The sequence below is a fragment of the Pleurodeles waltl genome, chromosome 4_1, assembly GCF_031143425.1.
Source record: "Pleurodeles waltl isolate 20211129_DDA chromosome 4_1, aPleWal1.hap1.20221129, whole genome shotgun sequence".
Taxonomy (NCBI): domain Eukaryota; kingdom Metazoa; phylum Chordata; class Amphibia; order Caudata; family Salamandridae; genus Pleurodeles; species Pleurodeles waltl.
In genome coordinates, this window is record NC_090442.1 from 369,244,525 (window position 1) to 369,270,768 (window position 26,244).

Below are 26,244 nucleotides of genomic sequence, written 5' to 3' on the forward strand. Positions count from 1 at the left end.
CTGATCAAACTGTTCCATTTGTTGTATTTAGCTCAAAGCATTACACTGAATTCCTTTTGTTCTACCCATTGATGGCAAGAGAACTCTCCAAGCAGTCAGTGTCCTCCTGCCAAGATTACAGCAGTTTTATTGGTCTTGTCCAAAAAGCACATTTTGCATGTTCAGAGTCATAAAAACACTCTCCCCAAACTGGTACGAGGCCTACATCACTTCCCATTATGCCAAACTCCAGTACCACCAGCACAGCAAAGATTCCTTTTCTAAAGGTTCCTCCAGCTGCTCTTGAGTTATTCACCTCAAAGCCTCCTGTTTTTCTAGACCACATTGTCTTAGATATTCAGCATTGCCAACCTTTGGTCAAGTTCCAGTTATTTACTTTTAGTCCCAAAAAAATCCTAACGTCCATAACATTCTGACACTGTTCTTAAGAGCTACAACATATAACTACATACTTCATAAGGGCCACGTGTCATTTTTTACCTCTGCTTCTAATAGTTTCTTTTGCTTAGTCCCAGTAAGTTTTGAGCATTGGGCTGACCCTAGTCATTCATTTTTTCTCAGTGTCCAACTTTGATATAGCCATACTGATTACACTCATGATATCAATCCTCAGTGCTTTGTTTGCTGTGTGATAGCTCCTCAGAAGCTGAAGTTCTCCATAATTGCATCCTTCCTAAGAAGCAAACCAAAGCATACTAGCCAAATGTAGACATACCTCAAGTCTACCGTTTATGGCTAACGGCGTAGAGCCAGTCATTACACATCACAACTAACTTGTTGATGTCCAGTTTAGCTTTCAGGAAAAATAAAAGATTAAAGCTCTCTTTTAGCACATCAGAATAACTCCTCTCATCAAGATACAAACGTCAGATGTGCACTCTACTCCTATAAGACCTCTCTGCCCACTTCAGCATCATTGACAAGGGGATGCTTTTTGATCAGCAAAACAGAGATGCTCGTATCAGAAGAAATGCAGTCAGTTTGTTCACACCATTCATATAGAACCCGGCTTAACGGACTTAGCTTGATACCTATCTGTCAAGGATAACATTTGTTACCTTCTGTCTACCATAAATTTAAGTTTATTCAATTAATACAATTGCTCCCTCCCTTTCATAATTTAATATCAAAGCAACAGCTACACCATGTTAGCTAATGACCTGCTGGTAAATCTAAAACTGCATAATGGTTTGGGGAAAATTCAGTTAGGTGGGGCCTCCATGTTGCATTTGTACATTATTTAACATCTAATGTAACAATTCAATGTTAGTCAAATAATGTGCTCCTCAGATAATTTTGGAATGCATTTTGTGATAGGAAGCTGATGGATTGTCTTCCAGTGTAAGAAAGTACATTTTTAATTGGGGTGGATGTAAGTCCACCAGAATAGTAAAGTAATTAACCTGTTTGGTCCAGTCAAAGGTTTTAGTAATTTAAATCCAAGCTCAACTTATTGTAGCAATGGCACAGAGCAGGCACACACGTAAAGATAATGAGTGAATCGTTTAGAAGTACCAAAGCAGTTCAAGTTAAACACACAACACAATAAAAATGCCATTCCAATTTAGCACAGTAAGATAGCATTTAATAAACAAAATGACAAAAATCCACAAAGGGAACTAGAGATATGAATTTCAAAAGATTTAGGTACAAATAGCACCAAAAAGCACTAAGCGCCATGACTGATTTCAGGCTTACCACTAAGGAGCGTGGGCCAGATACACCAACTAAGTTCATCTCACTCAGAGATTTTACCTTGGAACTGGAACTGAATCTGAAATGGAAGTCGAAATCCTTCATCAGGGCAAATCCTCTTGATGTTGCATAGCCATTGAGCGTGGTCCTGCTAAAGCCTCTGGTGTCGATAGGAAAAGCTCTGAGCGGGAAAATTAAAATTTTGCACCCAGGGAAGTCCCTGCAGTGGGTACATACTTTTGATGCCTCAGTTAAGATTTCTACATTTGGACGTAGTCATTTTTTTTTGGCGCTCAAAATTCTCCAACTGGACAAGGTTGCAGGCTGATGCCAGATACCTTTTTGCTGAGGGCCTGCGGTAATGGATTTGGTGCTGTGGAAAAGCTCCAAGTGGGAGAAACCTGTTTCTTCAGCCCAGTGAAGTTGCGCTATGGGTGGATTTGCTTGGGTGGTTGGTCCTGATCCTCCAGTGGTCTAGAAGTTCAGATGTTTTTTTAAGTCCTGTAGCTTTTCAGAGATTGTAGGGAAGTCCAGGTAGACCAAGCCAGTGGTTACCGGATCACAGGTACACTTGGGGGCGGTATGGCGGGGGCAGGGCTGTCCAGCCCAGGCCCAGTTACTACTGCTCGGACTTGCACTTCAGGACAAAGGCTTCCTGTGTGCCTGTAGCTGGTGCTGAAAAAGAAGTGCCTGTACCCACCAAATTGATAGGGTGGGTTTTGAGTGTCTGGTAGGGATGTGTTTGAGGGCATGGCTTAGTTCCCTAGTGCCCTTCGGCCAAGTTCAGGTCACATATGCAGGGCGTGATTGGTATTTGTTGCAGTTTTATATAGCCAAACTTAGCCCAAGGGCATTAAAGCATTTTCATGAGAAGCAGAATTTTTACATGAATGCATACTTTTTTTTTTTGGGGCCCAGGAGAATAAGTAATTTGCTCAGAATCACAGGCTGTTGAGCTGATGTTGGAATTTCACGCCCCCATGCTATAACAGCATGCTTTCATGTAGCACTTTCGCTGCTCATATAAAGAACTTTAGTGCCCCGTGCCAAGTTTGCGCTAATTATAACTGCCAAAAATGTACCAATTGTGCTCAACACGCGAGTCGAACTTGGCTGAAGGGCGTTAGGTGCTCTAATAGTCGATGGCAAATGTATTCCAGCGTAACTCTCGGACAGTGCAACAGTTCCAATCTCAGCCGCTTTATCTGTCAGGCCACATGTTATTCCTGTCACGCTATCAGTGGTGTAAGGCTGTGGCAGAAACCTTGCACTGAAATACTCGCCATTGACTATTAGAGCGCCTCACAGACATGCTCCATCTGAAAGTGTTGTATTCAGCAAAACCTGCTCTGCACCAACCCATACCCCAAAGCCTCACCACAGCTTGCCACAGTACCAGTACTCTCTTAACACAAGGAGAAGTTCCGGTACTTGATGGGAGAACAATGAGACATGTCGGTACACAGTACCGGTACGTACCGGTCCATTTAAAGCACTGCCTGTAGCCACACAGGATGGCAGCCAGCTGGCCCTTGGAGTTCATGTCTTTGTCCTGGCTACCAGTGGGATCAGGTTCAGGCTTCCAGGTCTCCTCACTGGTCTCAGTCAGCAGATGGAGACCTTCTTCAGGTTTCCCTTTGTTCCTGAGAGTGTTCTGAGGAGGCTGCCTCGGGGTGCCACAGTAATGATTGTCACTAGCTTGCGAGGTGGGGAGGGAGGTAACTCCTGACTCTTCCCTAACCAATGTAGTAAAAGTTCCAAGGGGCAACCATACGACCTTTGCAGCAATTCCTGTTGATCATACTACAAACAATCCTACAGTGCACCTTCCTCCTGAAATTCAAAATGATGCAACCCTTCCTCTAGAGCCAGTGTACCCACCCTGAGGTGTGGGTGCGAAAATGAGCAGTCCCCTCCTCTGTGTTACTCAGAACCAGTTCTAGGGTGAGCAGTCTCACCCTCAACCCACTGGATTTGTTGTTTATATAGCTGGGGAACAAAGGGTTTCCTTTTCCAGGTCTCACCTTATGAAACACAGTCCCTAGGTCCATCTTAACTGATCTTCATTCTTGATGAAGAAAAACACCTTCCCACACTGTTCCTGCTCTGGGAGCAGTTTTCACACCTCATTAAGATCAAGCACTGGCTAGACCCACTCTGCCCGGGAAAGAAAATGACCTCCCCACACCTAGGCTGTTGTTCCTGCCTGGGAGCAGTTTTCACACCTCATTAAAGTCAACCAGTGGCTAGATAGCTGTTAAAGAGCTAATACACATTAGCTTTCAGGAGCTTCAGACAGAAAAAAGTTAACTTTCTCAAAGTTATTTTCTTAAATATTTCTTAAAAATCTAATGTCATAATTGAAATGGGCTTTTAATAGATATTCTTTTCATAAATATTCTAGCTGGTTACAAACCCAAGATAATAAACATTAATATTTTAGTCTATACTCTAGTTTTTCAGATAGCCCAGCTAGAGCCCTCCCCAGGGAAAATAGGGTTTGAAGCCTTGTCATTGTAGAGATGTGGTAGCATTAAATTAGTACATGCCCCACTTTAAAATACCATGCACTCTACTTTGTGGGCTACAAGCCCTACGTAGGGGTGACCTACTAATATTGAATAGGAGGGTTTTCCCTGCCAAAACAGGTTATTTTGACAGGTCAGACCACAGTTTTCTATTGTAGTAGTTTTCCCTGTCAAAACAGGTTATCTTGACAGGTCAGACTCTAGGTTTCTATTGCAGCAGACAGGCTACACCAGTAGCCCTGAAGCAGTGTTTTCCCTGTGAAACTTGTGGATGGCACAAAAAAGTGTTACAAGTGACATTTAACTTTCCATTCCATGGGTGTAGTTTCCACACCATATACTCTGGCCTTATACAAGAATTAAATATGCCAACCAGAGATTAGACAATTTCTACATACTGTAGGGGTTAATGTATTTATACTGGCCACAGCAGCATCCCAGTGTGCATAGTCTAAAAAACACCAATACAATTCAGCAAAAAATAATTAGTGACCGCACAAAAGGGGCATTTTTGCACACCCTGTATCAAATAGAGCACTTCATTTGCACAAAGTGCATAAGGAAATGTCATGGTGTTCACTGAAAAACGACCACATGCTCTTGGTTTTTCACTACATCTGAACATATTGTGTAGAGTATAAAGGTTGGCCTTTATTATCAATAACTTATGCAGGTTAGCATTTAAAAAAAGAAGAAAATAATCTGTGTAATGTTTAGTATTTTCTTTCAAGCAGATGTAGACTATAAAATTTTCTAGCATACGCATCAAGAATTTTTAATTCTAAAAAGGACACGGAAGCGAGGATTATGCTTCTCCTTCTTTGCTGTTTATTATTTTCAACATACAGCAGCCAATAAAACTGTATCTTTCATAAAAAACACAAATCCCAAAGTGCCCTCTATGACATCAGCTCTTCTTCACCAATCCCGGCACACTAATCTGTATAAAGCAGCGAGGGACCATAAAATGTCCTCTTTCTTTGCTCTGAAACAAGAATAACACTATTGAACGAATCCCACAAAAAACGTTCTGCAGGTTGAATCCATCGAAATGAACTGTCCCGTGAATTAGGAGGACAAGGGGATCTGTGTCCCGGCACTGTAGTCTTTAGGCTTCCAGTAATCAAGTGTTCTGATCTGAAACTACAAAAAGAGAAGAGATAGTCTTGTCATAATCATCTGTTGTGTACAAAACTCATATTACAACAAACAGTTATGTATCAAAAGTAGACAATCTTATTCATATTCAATGTACTCAAACACGTGTGATGCAATTGTCTAAGCCAGTGGTTCCCAACCTGTGGTCCGGGGACCCCTGGGGGCCCGCGAAGCCTTCTCAGTGGGTCCGCAAGAGCCTAGAAAATTAAAAAAATATGAACAAATATTGACAAATTAGATCCCCAACTTCCAGTAAGGACTCAGGCAGGGGTCCCCGGATTCTAATGATGATTCAGTGGGGGTCCCTGGGTTCCATTAATGTTAAAGTGGGGGTCCACAGAAATCAAAAGGCTGGGAACCACTGGTCTAAGCATATATTTAACATTAACAGTCTGCATTCAAGTCGCAATAAAATAGTAGTTGGCTGTGTACTGAACAAGGGATGGGCATGATTACTATTAGGGTGGGATAATCCCCACCTCCGTATCCTTAATAGAATTGAAAATTCTTGATGTGTATGCTAGAAAAGTTTATATTCTATATCAGGACCGGAGGCTTTGGATTATTCTAGTTTAAAGCTGGTGTATCACAATGGAAACTACATCCAGAATAAGTTTATAATAATAATAAATAAAAAAAAGTAGAGTCTGTCGACCAATCTGCTGCCCTCATTATGCCTTGTAGTTGAGACCCAAGAGAGTAAGTTTTTGACGCCATTGCCCCTCTCACAGAGTGGGCCCCGAATCTGGATACATAGATACCTGCTTCCGCCAGAATCCACTTCACCCAACGTGCCAACGTAGCTGAAGACACGGGGTGAAAAGGCTTCTGCAGAGCAATCAGTAGTTGACCCCCAGGAGATTGACGAAATTCCCTGGTTCGACCTTCATATTCTCTTAGACATTGTAGTATACACAGTTTAGGATTTTCTGGGAAACTAGGATAGGTTACTTGCCTGGAAAAGGTTTTCGTTCTCTGGGATATGAAAAAAGTAACACCGTCAGGAGAAAATACTCTACCTGCAATATCCAGGGCGTGAACGTCCGAAACTCTCCTGCAGGAGAGGAGGCACAGTAAAATGGTTAGTTTCGCAGACAATTGTTTTCTGGATAGATCTGCATTGCGTGGCCATATCTCCAAAAATTTCAGGATGATAGCTACATGCCATAAAAATGTATACTTGGGTTGTGGAGGATTGGCTAATCGAATACCCCTCATTACTCTACTCACCATCGGATATTCCCCTACTGGTTTCTCCTCTATAGACGCATGTCCAGCTGAAAATATCCAATCTTCTGAAGTCAATTCAGCCTGTTGAAGTAAGCCTCAGCAAGGCCTACTAGTGCAAGGGGTTCACCTTTCTCTGCACAAAGTCCTCAGACCATGTAGGAAGAAGTTGGCACAGAAACTGAAATAAAAGACAAAGTTTATTAACCTCATGAGGTGGTACTACAGTTCAAACAGCACCCTTCGGTAATGGTTAAAGTAGCACACTGAACTGAGAGAGCATGGTCCTTTTATACCCACGCAGGGGCTAAAAGGAGGTGGTACAATTATAGAAGCAAGACTTGCATACATGTAAGGTCATGTGGAAATGCACAGTCGACAGGTAGGAGGAGCTAACAGTTTTCAAGGACTAACAGCTGCAGACCTTACTGAGCATGTGCGAAAGTGGGAGATGCTAAATATAACTTGTCACTAGGCAGATTTTCAAGAGTAGTTAACAGAAAGGTAGGACAGAGCACATGGTGAGCACATGGCAGCATGTGGCAGAGAAAATGGCTGCCATGAATACAAAATGGATTCCTCGAAATGTTCACAATAGTATCTAAATACAAGATGTCTTCTGCTAATGCTTAATCTAATCGCTGCTAAACTACAACAGACGACACTTTCAGCATTAGCTGAAGACATTCGTCTTTCTGGGATAATCTAAATATTCATCTTGTATATTTATGCTCATCATTTCAGCTATTTCCTTATCTAACATATGTTGCGCTTTCATTTCTGTAATATTTCTTTTGGTAGGCATACAAGCAGTAATACACGTGGAACAGAACATTGGACCACACTGAATACAGATACAGCATGTGAAAAATATTGCAATCATTACACACAGGATAGTCAGTAGTTTCCAGCCCCAGGCGGAAACAAGAGCCCAAAACCATCCAGAAAAAGTCCAAGTACCAGTCTCTGTGTGGATTTCTGCAGAAATGTTATGCAATTTAGATATTGCATCATATACTGAAGGTGAGTGATCGGGAATAAAAACACAGCAACTACTACCGATGATGCGACATGCACCACCTCGGTCAGCTAATATCACATCTAGTACCATACGATTTTGGAGCGCTACAATCCTCGCAATTTGGAGCTCCTCAGTAATATTCCCAAGTGCCAGAGCTGCCTGATTGGTAACAGCTTCCACAACCCTAGTCAATCGTCTCACTTTCCTACTGTTTAATGCAGCACCTACAAAGGGGAACAACCCTAAATTAAAATCAACATATTGTTGCAGGCTAGTATCCGTTTGGTCTACCTCATTTGTACTTATTGCCCTTTTATATCTATTTTTAACAATGTAATTGAACAGTTTAAAATCTCGGTGATATGATGCAGGGGCCACAAACACAGGGGGTAATAGAAAAGATACTTAACATGCACCTAACCACCCAACAGGTAGTTGGTAATATCTATAGTTACCACAAACAAAATATGTATTATGTGAAGCTGTAAAACTACTATTATTTACACCCTCAATAGTTAAAATCAAGGTACAATCGCTTATCCCTACTAGAATTCGCCCAATGCTACGTATACATAAATCTGCTTTAGTTTTTGTAACAGAAATCTCAAATTGTTCTTTCTTGTCAGAGTCTCTTATATTTGTGAAGACGTATGGTATTGAAACATTGTCCGGTTGATACTCTTCCCATTCCCATATAGTTCCTTTGGCTTGGGGATACCCATCTTTGTCTTGGTAGCATATTTTAACAAGGCGAAAAAGAAGTCCGCCCTCTGGACGTTTTCCAGATGCAAACAAAAGCTTTTACCAAGCTTGACAAGAACCATTGTGTGAAAAAGGAAGAGGAATGAAAGGTGTTCCTCCTTTCTTTTGATGCGCATGTATCATTCCACATACCCAACACTTAGTAGTATTTGTAGCATTATGAGTATGATGCAACATCTGAATGAAAGTATTATTGAAGTACGATTGACGGTGCTTGTGCTCCTGATAGGGAAGCGTAAAGTAATAGTGATCCTCTGGTACTGGAGTAGTGGCAACAAAAAACTCACGAGCAGGAGCTTTCTTTTCAACAAACCAGGTGATTATTGCTATAACCACCAAAACAACAACAAACCCCATAGTACTAATGATCAGTTTGTTATTCATTTTAGCAACAGTGATAATCGACCCTTTCAGAAATGAATTAAAAACAATCGTTGGAGCTCTTATCCCTGGGCAGCCGCTGATTTCTTCACCACGGGCCAAGACGGGTGTCACTACTCTAATGCATGGCTGATTCCCCCCCACCCCCTTGCCACATTGGCTCTCCGTTTCACTAACCCAGGGCGGTAGCTCAACCAGTTTTTTCCCCAAAATTTTCAGATTCTTTCCTTGGTCTCAAATTATATCGCGACACTCCAGAAGTCGTATGGTCCGGGAAGACCTCTGCAGATTCGCCAGGTGATATAGCACGGCCTTTCTCCGTAGTCAAAATCTCTCGATGATCGGTCAGCACAGTAGGTTCCACCAAGGTAGGTAGCACTCTCTTGCAGTGTGTACTATGGACCCAATTCTTTCGGTTCATCACTCGAACTGCTGTCCTTGTCGCAAGGAGCACCTGCTCTGGGCCGTGCCACCTTGGTTCCAAGCTGCTTGATCTTTCAAAGGACTTAATCATCACCTGGTCACCAGGTCGGAGTTCATGGCCTTCACCTGTAGATCTGTCAGGAAGTGCTTCTCGAACCTGTTGATGAATTGAAACCAAATTGTCGGTTAACTGTGCCAAATAATCATTCATCAGGACACAAGGTACATCATATACAGAATTTGGCTTAGGAACTCCCCAAATATTCATTGGCCTTCCGAATACTGTTTCATAGGGGGTCAGGCCTGTTCGAGTGTGTGGCACTGACCTAATAGACAATAATGCCAACGGTAATGCATCCGGCCAAGTTAAGGATGTGGAAGCCTGTATCTTCGCTAACTTCAGCTTCAAAGTAGCATTATACCTTTCCACCAACCCTGCTGATTGTGGGTGGAAAACCGCATGGAACTTCTGTTTGATCCCTAATCCTTTCAGGACATACTTAATAACTTCCCCAACAAAATGAGGTCCATTATCATTCCATAAAAGTCTGAAAACACCAAACCTAGGGAAAAATTATTTCAAACGCACCTTCGCTGTGGTAATGGCAGTATTATCCTTTGTGGGGTACACCTCTATCCATTTACTGGAAGCACAAACCACCACCAAGACATACTTTAAATTGTTGCAGCGTTCAAGCTGAACATAATCCATTTGTAGAACTTCAAAAGGTGCAGTTGGTGTAGCAAACCCTCCCGCAGGAGTACGTGTCCCTTTTCCAGGATTGTATTGTAAACAGATCAAACAAGACTGTACTACTCTCTTAGCTGTACTGGAAATTTCTGGATGCTCCCAAACTTGCGTAAGCAACTTCGTTATTGTTGAAGCTCCAACATGTGCCAGCCCATGTGCCATCTGAACCATAGGTTGTACAAAAGCTAAAGGCAATTTCCATTTATCCATCTGCTTATTCCACCAACAGCCCTCATCATCCAATTCTCCATCTTCAGACCATTGCTCACGTTCTTTCACAGAAGCAGATTTCTGTATATCTAATATGTCTTGTCTAGCATTATGCCAACGTTCAGCTTGTGACTTCACTACATACATAGAAGTAGTACTTCGCTGCATCGCAGTCTCATGTGCTACGCGGTCCGCAAGAGCATTACCTTGCCCTATCTTATCGGTCACTTTCTTGTGTGCACTACATTTCACAATAGCTAGTTTCTTTGGATATGTCAATGCAGTCAAGAAGTTATGCACTAATTCTCTGTGCATTATCTGCGTCCCGTGGGATGTGAGAAAGCCTCTCTCCTTATAAAGCAAACCAAAATCATGAGCCACTCCAAAAGCATAGCGGCTGTCTGTATAAATGTTCACACATAAGTCAGTACTAAGCTCACATGCTCGTGCCAAAGCTATTAGTTCAGCTGCTTGAGCTGACTTCTGTGGTATACGAGCTGTCTCCACTCCCGTGTGTATTGTGGTGATTGCATATGCAGCTGAGGTCGTACCATCTGGCAACTTCAAACAAGACCCATCAACCCACAATTACCCGTCTACATCTGGAAGGGGCGTATCTTGTAAATCAATACGACCCTTTGTCTGTTCTTCGGTAAGGAATATACAATCATGTGTTTCTTGTGACTGAGGCTGAGTCACCGGATATGGCAACAAAGCGGCTGGATTTAGTGTTGCACATCTCTTCAGTGTAATGTGAGGAGCCAGCAATGTCAACTCATATCCTGTTATACGAGCGCTAGTTAAATGTTGTGTCTTTGTTTGATTTAAAAGAGCATCAACCGCATGGGGTACTAACACCAACAGCTTATGTGACAAACTAACCCTTCACTCTGACGTATTGACACAGCTGTTGCGGCAACTGAACGAAAACACCCAGGCAACGCTCGAGCGACAGGATCAAGTACGGCTGAAAAATATGCACAGGGACGCTGCTTATCGCCATGTGTCTGTACTAAAACTGACAATGCACATCCATCTTTCTCATGTACGTAAAGTGCAAAAGGCTTCATGTAATCTGGAGTACCTAACACTGGTGCTGAACAAAGGGCTTGTCGTAGCTGCCGGAAAGCAGTCTCACATTCATCTGTCCATGGGAGGGGCATTGGAGTATCTTTAGTCAAAAGTGCTAGCAAAGGTTTGACAATGTGTGAAAACCCTAATATCCATTGCCTACAAAAAGAAGTAAGACCAAGGAATGCACGAACATCTTTCTGAGTAGAGAGTACTGGTGTGTCTAAAATTGCTTGAATACGATCTGATGTAAGTGCACGGCCCTCCTTAGACAAAAGGTGACCTAAATAGGTTACCTTTGGTCTACAATATTGCAATTTCTTTCGTGCCAATTTATGATGGTGTGAAGCAAGAAAAGAAAGTAAGGACAAAGTACACTTTTCACATTGCTCAGGGGTATCAGCCGCCAACAAAATATCATCGACATATTGTATGAGAGCCACACCTTCAGGCAAAACAAAAGAATCAAGTTGTCGTTTTAACGATTGACTATAAATACTTGGACTCTCCGTATAGCCTTGAGGAACTCTGCAAAATCTATATGATTGTTTATTCAAAGTAAAACCAAACAAATATCAGCTGTCAGGATGAATAGGGATCGAAAAGAAAGCATTCTTCAAGTCTATCACAGAGAACGTAGTTGCTGTCGGGGGAACCAAAGTAAGAAGTGTTGTGATGTCAGATACCACAGGATATTGTGGTATCACAATCTTATTGACTTCGCGTAAATCAATAATGAATCAGTAAATCCTAGTAACAGTATCCTTTTTCAGAATAGGAAGAATCGGACTGTTAAAAACATTATACAGAACTTCCTCAACAACTCCAACTGCAATAAGATCATGCACAATTCATGTGAGTGCTTCTTCGCCCTCCTGTGAAATTTTGTATTGAGGCAAACGTGGCAATACAGCTCCCTCCTTGACACTAACATGTACCGGTGGAATAATCATTTGTCCCGCATCAGTATCGGAAGTAGCCCACAAAGTACTAGGGAGTGAAGCTAATGCAATATCCTCTTTACCAAGACAAACTCTTTCCATCACAGGATGATTATCATTTAAAATAACACGCACTCCTTCAGGAGAGCATCGTATTGTAGCCCTGAAATACTTGAGCATATCAAGACCCACAATATTGTCTGGTGTATTTGGAGAAAGCAAAAATGTACATGGAGCAATAAATTTATCAACATGGAATGCAAGTGGTTGTGACAATGGGCTAGGGGAAGGTGTTCCATCGAAACCTATCGCTGTAATGGTTAAGCCAGACAGGGGATCCCTTGGAATCAATTGTTTAGACAAGGCGCTACGAGTAGCTCCTGTATCAACCAGAAACTAATCAGTAGAACCTAAAACATGTGCTGTAACATAGGGACCCCTCTGATCTACTGGAACTTCAACTGATTCCTTACCCCATCCTAGGCAACCCTATGCATAAGCAGAATCTTGGAAATCAGGCTGCACATGGTTAGACATCTGGTATTGGTTCCGTCTATCAAAAGTGTTAAACCCATCCTGCCCTCGTACATTAGCATCAACCCTAGCATGATCATTCGTGCTTCTTCTAGGTCCTGAATATCCTGAGCGATTTCTCATTTGTCCCCGACCACGTGAACACTGCTGAACACGTAGTGCTGGACAATCGGCAGCCCCATGCCCAAATTTCTTACAATATGCACACTGATCAACAGACAAATTCGAACAAGTGTAAGAAGAACCATAAGATCCACGTCCACCTCTATCACTACCTCTAAAAGGCGGACCATAAGCTTGAGCCAACATAACCTTCGTCTTTAATTCTTTAATCTTTTTATCCTCGCTACCTTTTGCTTCTAATTCCTGACGTTCATTATACTGAGCCATAGTCAAAAAAGAAACCGGAGTAGAGGTAGTCCATGAACTTTCACTAGCTTTTAGACGACTAGCTATTCCTGGCAACAGATTTGCGACATATTTATCGACAAACAAATGTCTGCCCGTATCATCTGACAATAACTGGCCGCTAAAATCATGAAATGCTTCTTCAAAGCGTGTAAAGAAATCAGAGACCGATTCATCTGCCTTTTGCTTACAAGACGCTAAACCAGTCCAATCTATCTTTTTAGGGGGAATAATCGTTTTTAACTTAACTAATATGGCTGCAGGAAGATCTAGAATCAACTGATATGGCTTTTTCGCAGGTTCCCTATCCCCGTCCATCTGTTATAATTCTTTCCATGACGCCCCAAAAACTGCACGATCATCAATTTTACGAACAGTTCTCCACATATATGGCGGTAATATCAGTCCGAAAAATAAATCAATGTCAGCCAAAGTTATAGTACAAGAACTAATTGCTCCCTCAATTTCCTCATAAAAGGCGGCTGGATTTTTCCGCGGGTCAGGTAATGCTGTTTTAAGTGCCATTACATCTGCCCTATTCCAAGGAGTATACACCGAGTTATAAGTAAAATAACCCTTAGCATCAATAGAAGTTTTATCATCACTTGTACCCAATCCTTTAGGAGGAACATACAAAGGCGCGGCCTCCCGCATTGGTTTCGCGTGAACTATCATAGTCTTAACTGTTCCAAAAATGGAAGCTTGCACCCCACTGGTCTGAGATATCCGTGCAACTACGTCCACAGCCCTTTTCTCCTCTTGCAAGCGGACTGCTGCAACACAAAATTTCACCAAACGCCTGATTGCATCAGCCACCTGGGAGAAAACAAAAAGACCATCATGCATTTGCTTATGATCAGCTGCTACATCATCGGGCTCTAACTCATCAGAATATTTCCGATATAGTTCAATAAGTTCTGAGGCAAATGCCTCAGTAAAATATAGCTGCTCCTTTTCCGTCCACCCTTTCATGTTGTCTAAAAGTTCAGAAGCAGAGACAACGCTACGAATTGTTTTACGAGCAATAGATCTAAGCTCAGACGCACGGTCAGCAGGCAACATAGAGCGACTGTCTCGCATCTTCTGTTGCTCCGAACTGGAGACCTTAGCTAACTCATGAGGGGCAGAAGGAACGGCATACGGAGGTGGAGGGCGATCTAGTAACAAAAAAATCATCATGTGGTTTATTAAGGATAGGATAGAGAGGTTGCCTAACGGTGTATTGGCCAGTTACCTGTAATTTACGTTCTTTCTCTTCTAGCTCCTTTAAGTCATTTATTTATTTCTTTCTCATTTCCAATGCTTTCACATATACATTCTTCTGCTGCTCTTTCTCAAGCAAGGCTTGCTCACGCTTCACTCGTCCACGCACTTCTTTCTCCCACATTCGTACACAGTCAAACATATCTTGCCTAGACTTTCGCTTACACATATATTGTTCCACATACTCAATCTTTTGCAAATCAAATGACCCATGCATAGGCCAACGTAACTCAGGATCCGCACGAGTGTATTTATTCCATAATGTGCTGTACATTATAGAAGAAAGACCATGTTTAACATACATATCTCTATTGGGTGTCCCCTCTTGGGGTGCCGGTTGCGATTCTTCCAGTCTCAAATTGGTACCATTACAAAAGTAACACATCCTACGAAGTGCGCTAAAAACAGGCATGCCAAAAATAGTGCAGAATATGCAATATTATAATCAAAGTAGCACTTAAGGTGCCGTTCAAATCAAAATTAAATTGGAGAAAATTCTCCTCATTACCTGCCTTTATAAATTGCAATTTATGTATCAATTCAAAGGACACAAATTGACTAGTCACCAAAAACACGAGAGCCACAGTAAGTAGTGCTAAACTACATTACCAAACAAAGGCATCAAAACCCACAGCAAGTGCCGTAAAACGACTCTTACCAGTCACAGGCTGTCCAGGTTCCAACTGCCAAGTTCAAAAATCGACCAAATGGTCACTGCATGATGAATGAACAAAAAGGATCTCAGTTGAGGACCGGTGCCACCTGGATGGTCAAATCAGAAAGAAGAGAAAAACGCCGTGGTTGCCAAGACTTGGGTCTCCTCAGGCATTGATCGTCCGCAGCGAGATCCCAATCCTTCGTCGCAACCAATCTGTTGGGCGTCCGAGTCGCCGATGATTCCCTGTTCGGGGGCCAATTTGTTGAAGTAAGCCTCAGCGAGGCCTACTAGTGCAAGGGGTTCACCTTTCCCTGCACAAAGTCCTCAGACCATGTAGGAAGAAGTTGGCACAGAAACTGAAATAAAAGACAAAGTTTATTAACCTCATGAGGTGGTACTACAGTTCAAACAGCACCCTTCGGTAATGTTTAAAGTAGCACACTGAACTGAGAGAGCATGGTCCTTTTATACCCACGCAGGGGCTAAAAGGAGGTGGTACAATTATAGAAGCAAGACTTGCATACATGTAAGGTCATGTGGAAATGCACAGTCGACAGGTAGGAGGAGCTAACAGTTTTCAAGGACTAACAGCTGCAGACCTTACTGAGCATGTGCGAAAGTGGGAGTTGCTAAATATAACTTGTCACTAGGCAGATTTTCAAGAGTAGTTAACAGAAAGATATGACAGAGCACATGGCAGTATGTGGCAGAGAAAATGGCTGCCATGAATACAAAATGGGTTCCGCAAAATGTCCACAATAGTTACTAAATACAAGATGTCTTCTGCTAATGCTTAATCTAATCGCTGCTAAACTACAACAAGCCAAGAAGTTGATCTGTAACGGATGGGATCCAAGTTCCGTGAGTTGTACCAACCCACCAATCTAAGCCAGGCGGATAGATATCGCCCAGGAGGCGGAGATGAATGAAAAAGCACGCTACGAAAGGCTCGGCAAACACCAGCGTTGCCTGAAATGCACCAGGCCATGAGCTGTAACTTGTTCTGTACAATGAGAGGATGAGGCTGTCCAAATGGGTCTAATAAAAGGTTGGGACTGGTCTGGATCTGCACCGGAATATATTGAGATAGTTTTAACAGAAGAGGAAACCATTCCTGTGCTCTCCAAACTGGTGAGAACAGAATCAATTCCACTCGCTGTTGTAGAACCTGAGATGCCACTCTTGGAAGCATTATAAATGATGGAACGCATAAAGGAGCGGACCTGTCCATTGTTGTAGGAACGTGTCCGAGGCAATGGCAATGGGATCCGGTCTCCAAGAAAAGAACCGATCTATTTGGTGTGAGAGACAAGATGCAGAGGTCTCTATGACATTGGCCCCATCTCGTCTGTAACGCTTAAAATATTGTCGGGAGGAGCCTCCACTCGCTGGGATCCTTGAGAAATCTTGAGTTCAAGTCCGCTACTACATTGAGCTGGCCTGGTAGGTGTTCTGCCATTACTGAAACTCGATTCTTCAGGCAGTACTGCCAGATTGTTTTGGCTATCTAGAGTAGAGCCTGAGATTTCGTCCCAGTTTGTTGATATAACGGACCGCAGATACGCTGTCCATGCGAAGAAGCACGCAACAACTGGACCGCGGAGCCAGTACTCTTATCGCGAAGGAACCTGCTAACAGTTCCAAACAATTTATGTGAAGATCTGATTCGGCGCAAGACCATCGACCGCCAGTGGAGATGGTGCCGTAACAAGCACCCCAGCCCCACCTGCTGGGGTCTGATTCTAGGACAACATCCGGGTGAGATCCGAAAATGGCTCTGCCGTTTCAGGCCGCCATGTGATCCAGCCACAACTGCAACTCGTTACGTGTCTCTGGTGTGAGATGTATGAGCTCTGCGTAATTTAGGCCCTTTTGAAGGTGGTGGATCTTGAGATGTTGAAGAGCCCTGAAGTGTAAAGGGGCTGATAATATAGCCTGAATGGAGGACGCCCGTAATCCCACTATTCCAGCTAAAATCCTGAGGGGAAATCCTGTCCTTGTGAAGGACTGATCGTATCTCCTTCTGGATTAAGTGTCATTTCTGGACCGGAAGGGACAGAAGGGAAGTGGCAGAGTCTATCTGGAATCCCAGGAACTCCATCTGACGAGCAGGTGTCAGTTCGGATTTGGTGGCATTGATCATGAAACCTAAATCCTGTAGAAGTTGAATAGTCCATTTGAGGTGCTGCATAACGGACTCAACGTCCTGTGCCATGAGAAGAATGTTGTTGAGATAGACAATCATTCAAACTCCTCTGGATCGGAGTTTCTCTACTACCGGATGCATGACCTTGGTGAAGCACCAGGGCGCCGAAGGGAAGGACTTTGAAATGAAACCATTGGTTGTCCCACTGAAACTGTAAGTATTTCCTGTGTGGGGAAAATATTGGGATCGATAAATAGGCATCTTTGAGATCCAGGCAGATCATCCAGTCCCCTTCCCTCAGAGTGTCTGAGTAAATGTATCCCCTCAATTTTGAAGTGCAGATAAATAATCCAACTGTTGAAATCTTTCAGATTTATCACCAGTCGGGAAACCCCTCCCTTCTTGCTCACTGCAAATATATTGCTGCAAAACTCCGATGGATCTGTCCGGGAAGGGGCGCTTGCACCCTTGCTTAACAGTTGGTCTATCCCTTGTTGGATAAAGGTGTGGTTGAGAGGGTAAAAAAGAATCGGATGTGGAATGACTGTTTGGTGTGGTTCCCCAAAAAATTCTAGATGAAACCCTGTGATCGTCTCCAGAACCTAGTGATCAGAAGTTAAGACTCCAATTGTGGAAAAATGGTCCGGCCCTGCCCCCCAAGACTACTGCTGATGGGGATATCAACCTTACCCTGAGAGGTGGCACTAAAGTTGGCGTGGTACTGGGGATGGGAGCCGCGGTTGAAGCGGGGATGTCCTGATCACACCCTTGCGAGGTAGAAGATGTCCCTGGTCTGGGCTTTGTAGCCCCTTTCCCATGAACTGTAGTTTGTGAGACGGCTGCGGGAGATGGTGCCGCCGGACAGACGCCCTCGATTTCTTTCGGCCCTGGAAAAAATGCACTGGTGGAACACTTTGCTGAGAGAAATTTGAGCTTTGTCCAACGCTGTAAAGGTGTGGACGAACTTCCAAGGTCTTTAATTAACTTGTCCCCAAACAGGAGGCCATCTGCTAGAGGACCTGGTTCTGCCGTGGCTAGTTCTGTTAACTTGGGGTCTATGCACATCAAGATGGAATTCCTCCTCTCGATGGAGAGCGCACAATTCGCATGTCTGAGCATACATAATGCCTGTTGAGCCAATCCTGCTAAGATATCCGGATCAATGCTAGAGCCAGAGTCTTTAGCTGCCACAGCCAGATCTAAGATTTTACAGAGGGGGCCGGTCAAATTGAGAACTTTGTCCTGAGACATTTTCCAGGACCTTTAAATACCCTTTTTGGGGTTTTTTGAAGACCTCTTAATGAAGGTTGTCAAATTGAGGGTCCAATTCGAGGGTAAGGGCTACCTTATTCGGAATATCTGGACGGGGACACTCGGACCGAAGACAGTCTTGCACCTCTTTGTCTAGGGGTTTCCTTAATCGTGACTGTACGTAGTCTGTGACCGCTGGAATGGGTGTCCAGTCTGAGGATCTAGGGTGCACTATTGCCTCAGGGTCAAAGTTAAGAGAGAAAAGGGCTCCAAGGCCTCAAAAGCTGGAGTGGGGCCAACCAGGGAACGTCGTCGTAGTTTTGGCTGTGGGGAATCCTCGTCGGAGTTGGTGTGTGAAGAGAGAGACTCATCTGACAGAGTGTCAGGCATATCCTGGATGCTGGTGGAGGGCTGTTCTGAGTACTCGTGGTCCGTGACCATTGTCTGGGACACTCTGGCCAGAGGGGCTGTGTGGGGCCAAGTCGTGGGGCTATATCTATTACTTTTTGTTTGAACCCCCCTCAGGACAGAGCCTGTAGTAGACAAAATGAAGTCCAGGCCAACGGGCGTTAGAGGGACGCTCTGCTCAGCCATTGTTTGCTAACTGGAGCTGACTCTAAATCTGCTGAGTCGAGGGCTCGCTATCACTTTCCAATAGTGAAACTGACCCGTGGTGCTTCGCGCGCGGGCATCGAGCCAGAAAGAGAACAATCTGTCCTCGCGCCATAGCGCGCGGTCCCTCCACCTCCTTGCACCTGGCCGGGTGCCCAAAACAATGCAGCTGAAGCAGTGGGTGAGTGCGGGTAGCGTTGTGAGAATACTCGCTTCACCGCTCCCCCCAGCGTGGCAGTATCACTCAGTAGTGTGGAATAAATTACCAACATTAAGGCAAAACGTTAATGAAAGGCACTTATCTGTTATGCGTAGCAGCAAATAAAGAGGACGTATTATGGTTCCTCGCTGCTTTGCAGGGATTGGTGCAGAAGAGTTGATGTCATAGAGGGCATTTTGGGCTTTGTGGTTTTTATGAAAGTTACATTTTTATTGGCTGCTGTACCTTGAAAATAATAAACAGCAAAGAAGGAGAAACCTAATCTGAAGCATCCGGTCTGGACACAGAATTCCTGAAACCCTCAGTTTCTAGAATAGGGTCCCATTATGAGTGGCCAATTAATTATGATGGGGCACATACCAGCAGTTACGAGCTTTGCTGGAAATATGAGGTCTGTGCAACATCGTGGTTCTGTACCAGAAATTTTGAGGTAGCAGTGTAGGCTAAAATACTGAATTACTGTGATAAACGAGGCACAGAAATACTAACTCCCTTTGTAATTTCTCATCCCGCAGTGAACTGTCGGAGCCTAGCTCGAAATGGGCAAGATTTTCCCTGCATACGGAGTTACCCTACCCCAGTACCATTAACTCCATTACTGGGGAATTTCTTGGGCAACTCATAATGAGGTAGCTAAAAGCTTATGTAAATAGAGAAACCTTCAGTACCTCCTGAATGTACAACTGAGCTGTAAAATAGCTGAATTATTTGTTTTGGTTTGGGTTCTATATTATACTCATCAGTTTTCTAAAGCCCGCTTAAAATGTCTTTCTTCCATTAACCGTAATAAGACTGTTTCACTTTGTTCCTTTTAAGTTGTCACATGTTTGTAGTTTTTTTTAATTCCCATCTTCTCAGCCTGTGTTGTAAATGAATGTTAAAATAATAATAAATTCAGCATTCCAAACTAGTTATTAATAGTGTGACAAAGTGGATTTTTAGTTGGGGTTGATAGCAATCCATCAGCAGTGATAATGGTACTAAGCCTGTAAGATCCACTAAACGTTTCAGTAATTCAAACATGAACTCAGACCCTGCTAGATATGGCAAAGAGCCAACAGGCTTAACTCAATAAAATATGCAGAGTATTTTGAAATAACAGAACTGTTAAAAGTCTAAAACATATAATAGAACTCCCACTTCAATTTATAGAAAAAGAAAATATTTTAATGGTCAAAGTGACACCAAATGAACAAAATCCAACACGGGGAACCAGAGATAAGATTTTTTTTTAAGTTGTCAGTAAAATAAAATAGTGCACCAAGTGCAGTTAAGTGGTCACCCTAGACAGGGTGTTAGAAAGTGAGTCTCTAGTTGGCAGATGTATGCACCCTGTCCAAGTAGGGGCCACAATCCTTGTCAGGGAAAGTCTGATACACACTTTAAATTAACCTGTGCTCACTCTCTGGTAGCTTGGCAGAAAGCAGGCAGGCTTAACTTAAGAGGCAATGTGTAGAGTATTTGTGCAACACCCCCAGTAACACAATGAAAATACCACAAAAAGACTCCACACAGGTTTAGAAACATAGAGAATATTTATCTGAGTAAAACAAAATACCAAAATAACAATAATCCTATCAGTAGAAGTAGAGATATGAATTTTGAAAGATTACATCAGAAATAGAGCTTAGAAGTCTCTAGCTGTCAAAAAGTTACTCAAGGTCACGAGGGACCAGTGCAAATCCAAAGTTCAGGCAGACCACTATGGAGGGTAGACCTGCTACAGATCACAGGCAGGGTTCGCTAAAACAGTAACTTTGTTGGATCAAAGCATTGACGTTTGGACACGGTGCTCCATTTCTGATCCCTGCAGTCTGGTCCCGCGTTGTCATTGAACTCTGTTGAAGTGAATGCAATGGGTCGTTGTTGGACCGCGTAGGCTGTGAATCCACTGTTGTCGAACAGCCTCTGCGTCAAAGGAGTGATGCGTCTGGATTTCTCTTGCACTCGAGGCAATGTCGGTTTTTGTACAAATCAGCTGCAGAACCCACTTCTGAGGCCCAGGACTGGAGGGCGCACCTTAGGCAAGAGTTAGACTCACATAAGGCAGAGTCCAGCAGCTCCAGTAGAGTTGCAGGCAGTCTTTGGTGTCCCTGAGACTGCAGAAGAACAAGGGGCAACCCAACAAACGCTTGTAGTCACTCTGGGTTCAGCAGGATGGGTCCAGTCCTTCTCCTCAGCACGGCTCAGATCAGCAGGACAGCTCAGCAGAGCAGAGAGACAGTTCTTTGGAACAGTCATTCCAGGTAAAGTTGCAGCACAGCAGTCTTTATTCCAGCAAAGTTCTTCCCACGTCCAGAAGTGTACTGAAGTGGTGGGGTCAGAGCCATAGCACTTATATCCAAATGTGTCTCTGAAGCGGGGATGACTTTAATGCGTCCTGCACTTAGGGCTGTCTAGGGCCTATCTTAGGAGTGGGGTGATTTATATGTAATAAAGGGGGAGCTTGAGGCTTGGAAAGAGGTTTTAAATCCAAAGTCAAAGCAACAGTGAAACTGCACACACAGGTTTTGCAGTGGCAGGCCTGAGACATTTAGGGGCTACCGAAGTGGGTGGCACAATCAGTGCTGTAGGCCCACTAGTGGCATTTAATTTACTGGCCCTGGGTATATGGCTGGGTATATGGCACAACTTTACAGGGGTCTTACAAGTAAATTAAATATGCCAATGTCACCATGTTTAGGGCAGAGCGCACATGCCCTTTAGGGCTGGTTAGCAGTGGTAAAGTGCTCAGAGTCCTAAAGCCAACAAAAAGAAGGTCAGGAAAAAAGGAAAAGGAATGCAAAAAGTTTGGGGGTGACCCTGCAGAAAGGGCCATTTCTAACAACCTCCACCAGCCTAAAATACTGTAGACAAATCAATACCTTGACGGACTTTCCTTCTCAGGGCTATAGAACCTGGACAGTGGTCCACTACTGCAGGGGTACTTGCCAGTTAAACACCTGTCTGAACCCAGTTATATTCTCTGGGGGCACTAAGTTAACGCATGGAGAAACCTTCTCCTTACCTGGCTACCCCATCTTTGCAGCACCTAACCTTAACTTGCTCACAGATGCATCCCAATAAGCAGACAGTACCACCAAGGCCAACAAAGAGGTGTGGCCCATTCCACCCCTTGGGTCTCTCTCTTGTCCCCAGTCCAAGGAAAACTCTCCACAGGGCCAGCAACCAACAGAGGCAACTGACAGCTGTCAGTGTCATGAACCAGACCCCAGGCCATTCAGGGTTCTCTGTCCTCTGGTTTCCAAGAGTAGGCGGCAGTAGCCCTAGATGCCTTGCATCCTTTCTCCACTCCCCCTCCCATCGGTTCAGGGTTGGTATCCTGCAACTGGCCTTTCAGCCTACAGTCTGTACCCTTAGGTTAAACAGGAGTCGGGTGTACTCTCGGTTGAGGAGTGGTACCCCAAGACAACTGAACGGTCAGGGCACTTGCGTCTGGTGCCCCTCCTAGTTCTCCTGACACTGAAGGCAAGTCATTCCCCAGAATGCAGTCAGTGAGCATCTAGGGATGAACTGTGACCCTTTTTCTGTCTGTCACCTCCTACTTTAGAGACATCAGGGTCATAGGACAGAAAAAGTCCTGCCAGTGGGCTGGAGTCACTCTACACACCTCATCTGTGTACTGCTCTGGGGAGACTAGCTTCTCCACAATCATGGTCCTGCTAGCCACAGTATTACTCATAGCAGTGTTTAGGACTCCATTCACACCTACCTGGTGGAAGTGATCCTTCTCACTTTCAGGGATCATCAACTCACCCTCGGGGTCAGTCTCCCGGCTGAGGGCGATCAGTGCATTATATGACCTGCTTCTGGGAACTACTTTCCCTTAAGACCACATTGGCCACCCCTGTAGAGTGCTCACCAGCGGGTGGTGTCTTGAGACAGAGTCCCCCTGCTTGTGTCCTACCTGTGAACAATCAAATTAAAGGAGCAGGGTTGGAAATAGTGTGCTCCGGGCCACCGCCCACCAGAACCTCCCTCCTTCTCAGAAGGGACATGGGAACCCTTTCCGCTTCGATTACCCTGAGACCTGTCTGAGTCTCTCTTGACCCCCTTCTCACTCTCTTTGGGTAAACCTGAACCACATTTTGTGGGGTCACTCCCAGGTATTTTTCTGGACACTCTGGTGCTGACCCAGATGTCCGCCTCCTCAGCAAGTTTCCTGAAATCAGTCAGCTTGCTATCCACCAGGTGGTAGGCGTAGCTCTGGAAAGCAATTATCAAGAATGTGCTCCTTCAAGAAGCATTTAATTTACAGGCCCTGGGTCTGTGGTAAACCACTTTACAGGAACTTCCAAGTACATTAAATATGCCAAACAGATATACATCAATGTCACCATGTCTAGGGGAGAGAACACAAGCACTTTAGCACTGGCTAGCAATGGTAAAGTGCTCAGAGTCCTAAAGCCAACAAAACAAATGTCAGAAAAAGAGGTGGAGGAAGGCAACATTTTGGGGATAACCCTGCAGAAATGGACATTTCCAACATAAGGGCATAGTGTAAGGTTTGTCCTTGGGGAGCACATGTCGTATACACAGGTTAAATTGATACTTGTCGAAAGGTTTCCTTCACACTTATAAAATTTCGAAGAAGGTAGAGGCCTCAGAGCAGCAAGGCTTCAGACCAGCTCGTTGGTGACAGGTTGACGACAAACGAGGTCTCAGTGAAGGTGTTGAAGAAGGCTAAAAGAGCACAAATTGGAAAAAGACCAGAGATTATGCAGAGGAATTTGTTGACATTGATCAGATGCTGCTCCACTTTGGCCCTGGGGAACCTTTCTACCTCCTGACATAGACTCTTCTGGAAGTTGATTTCCTCAGTGGGGCAAGGCTGCAAGCCATAGCCAAGGAGGGTTTTATGTTGTTGGATGCCAGTTGACGACAGGCCTGAAGGATTGTATATGCCTCTGTAGATAAGAATGTAGCAGGAGCTGCAGCTAAGGCAGGCCCACCAGCTATGCATCCTTGGCAGATTGGCTGGTAGATTGTTCCCAGCCCCATAACAGCTCCCCATGCTAAAAGTCTTCTAAATTCCAGGCTTTAAGGTTTAGGCAGGAGGTGTACACTCTGACACCAGCTGAGTGTTCCAGGCCCTGAGGTACAGCACTAGGGGATCAGGACTCACTCCAACAGAAGCCACAGCATGGTCCAGATCTGGTCTAGTTAAAACTGGTCAGCTGAGCACTTCCAGGAAAGGGAACTTCTTGCAGTTTTTGTGTCCCTGTAGCTTAACAGGTTGATAGCCAACTGGCCCTCGAAGTCCGCTTCTTTACCCTGGCTACAAGTGGAAGGCTGTTAGGGTTTTTCTCATAGGTTTCAACAGCAGGCTGAATCCTCACCTGTCTTCCACAGGCCTAGGAGGGTCTTGAGGAGGTTACCCAGGGGTGCCACATACATGCCTGGCACTAGCCTATAGGTTGGGGATACTCCTGGTTCCTCCTTAACAATGGGAAAAAAGTTCCCAGGGTTGGCTCCACCCATTTTTGCAGTAGTTCCTGTGTGCTGCACTGCAGACAATCCCAGGGTGCTCCTCTCTACCCAACTCCAACATGGAGGAATGTTTCTTCCCATGTACAGAGCTCCTGTGCCTAGCCTAGAGTCGTGGCTAGGGAAATGAGCAACCCCTCCTCCGTGGTCACTCAAAACTGGTTTGGAGGATGCTTCTCTCTCTCTCTCTCTCTCTCTCTCCCTCTCTCTCCCTCCCTCTCTCTCTCTCTCTGCATCTCTCTCTCTCTCCTCCCCCCCCTTCCTCTCTCCCCCCCTGACTGTCTGGAGAGATAAAAGATGGGGGTATGCTCAGGTATTAGCTACATTTGCCTGTGACAGGGTGTTTGAAACGGGCCTATAGATGCTTTGATCTGGTGAAAGGTGACTTACTAAAAGTACCTTTTGAAACTATTTAGTATAAATCTGACTATACATATTTATTGCATTTCTAGGCTGAGGTAACTTTATTATTTAAATGTATTCCAGAGCCTTCCTATAGAACAGCTAACACTGCTACAACTTTTCATATTTCAACTACCTCTCAAGCATTCCTGCAGCAGTAACTCTAACCAGTGTCTGAGTTACATGCAATTTCATAAATAGTCCCTCTACTCGACCTCTTAAATTTGTCTGTTTTTTTCATTTATAATAGAACACTCTGTTTAATGTTTTAAATTAAAGAGCAGTAATTAACAAAGGCATTAGCCAATCTATTGTATTTGATGTAACAAGTGATTTAGCATATTTGGGCATGATTGTCCCTGGAGTGGCTTGTGTTAGTGGGTCTCATAGGTGTTTGAACTGTGCAAAGTCCATCCTTGCCAATGTAAGATTCAGTAAAGCCAGTCAGGCAAAAATACCAGATAAATCCTCAATCTTTCATATAGTATGCAGAAATGATTGGACTTTATTGGTTAACTTAATATATGGTGTGAAAACAGCATCTTTCTCTTACATTTATGGAACTAGAATTGAATTTATGTGTATTTGTATTACATTTAGAAGTGAAACAAATAAACTATTTTATTTTGTTCCTTTCAAGGGGGTTCTTTCCTGTAGTCATCGGTTTTATTAGAAGAGTGCCGATTTTAGGATCCATTTTGAATTTACCTGGAATTTGCACGGTAGGTACAATTTCTAGACGTTAATTGCTTACAGTTTTAATTCATAATGTTTATAATTTTCAGCGCCATTTTACCATTAGAAAATGACAACTTTACAACAGCTATTGGACTATAAAATAACTTCCTCTATCAAAATGTGGTTGTGAAAAAGCACTCTTTTAGATTTATAAAACTGTAAAATATTTTGTAAAAAGGCAGGTCCATTCCTGTAAAAGTACTTACATACATTACGTATATTCTTAATTTGAATGTTGCAGCATGGTTACGTTACAGTGAGCTCTATGTATCTCTGTAACTTGATCAGACCTCCATAGGTTCCAGACCAACCCAATAGCAAGACTTTGAATTTCTCTGAGGTTACTCAGAAACCGTC

The 26,244-nt window shown here is 43.8% G+C and overlaps 1 protein-coding gene across 3 annotated transcripts in view; it reads left to right on the plus strand.

Moving 5' to 3' along the window:
• GOLT1B (golgi transport 1B) overlaps positions 1-26,244 on the plus strand; it is a 121,051-nt gene that overhangs the window by 66,812 nt on the left and 27,995 nt on the right. For all 3 annotated transcript variants that reach the window (XM_069228536.1, XM_069228537.1, XM_069228535.1), the window contains exon 4: positions 25,790-25,871. In XM_069228536.1, coding sequence (XP_069084637.1) covers positions 25,790-25,871 — 82 coding nt within the window. The remainder of the gene's footprint in view (positions 1-25,789; positions 25,872-26,244) is intronic.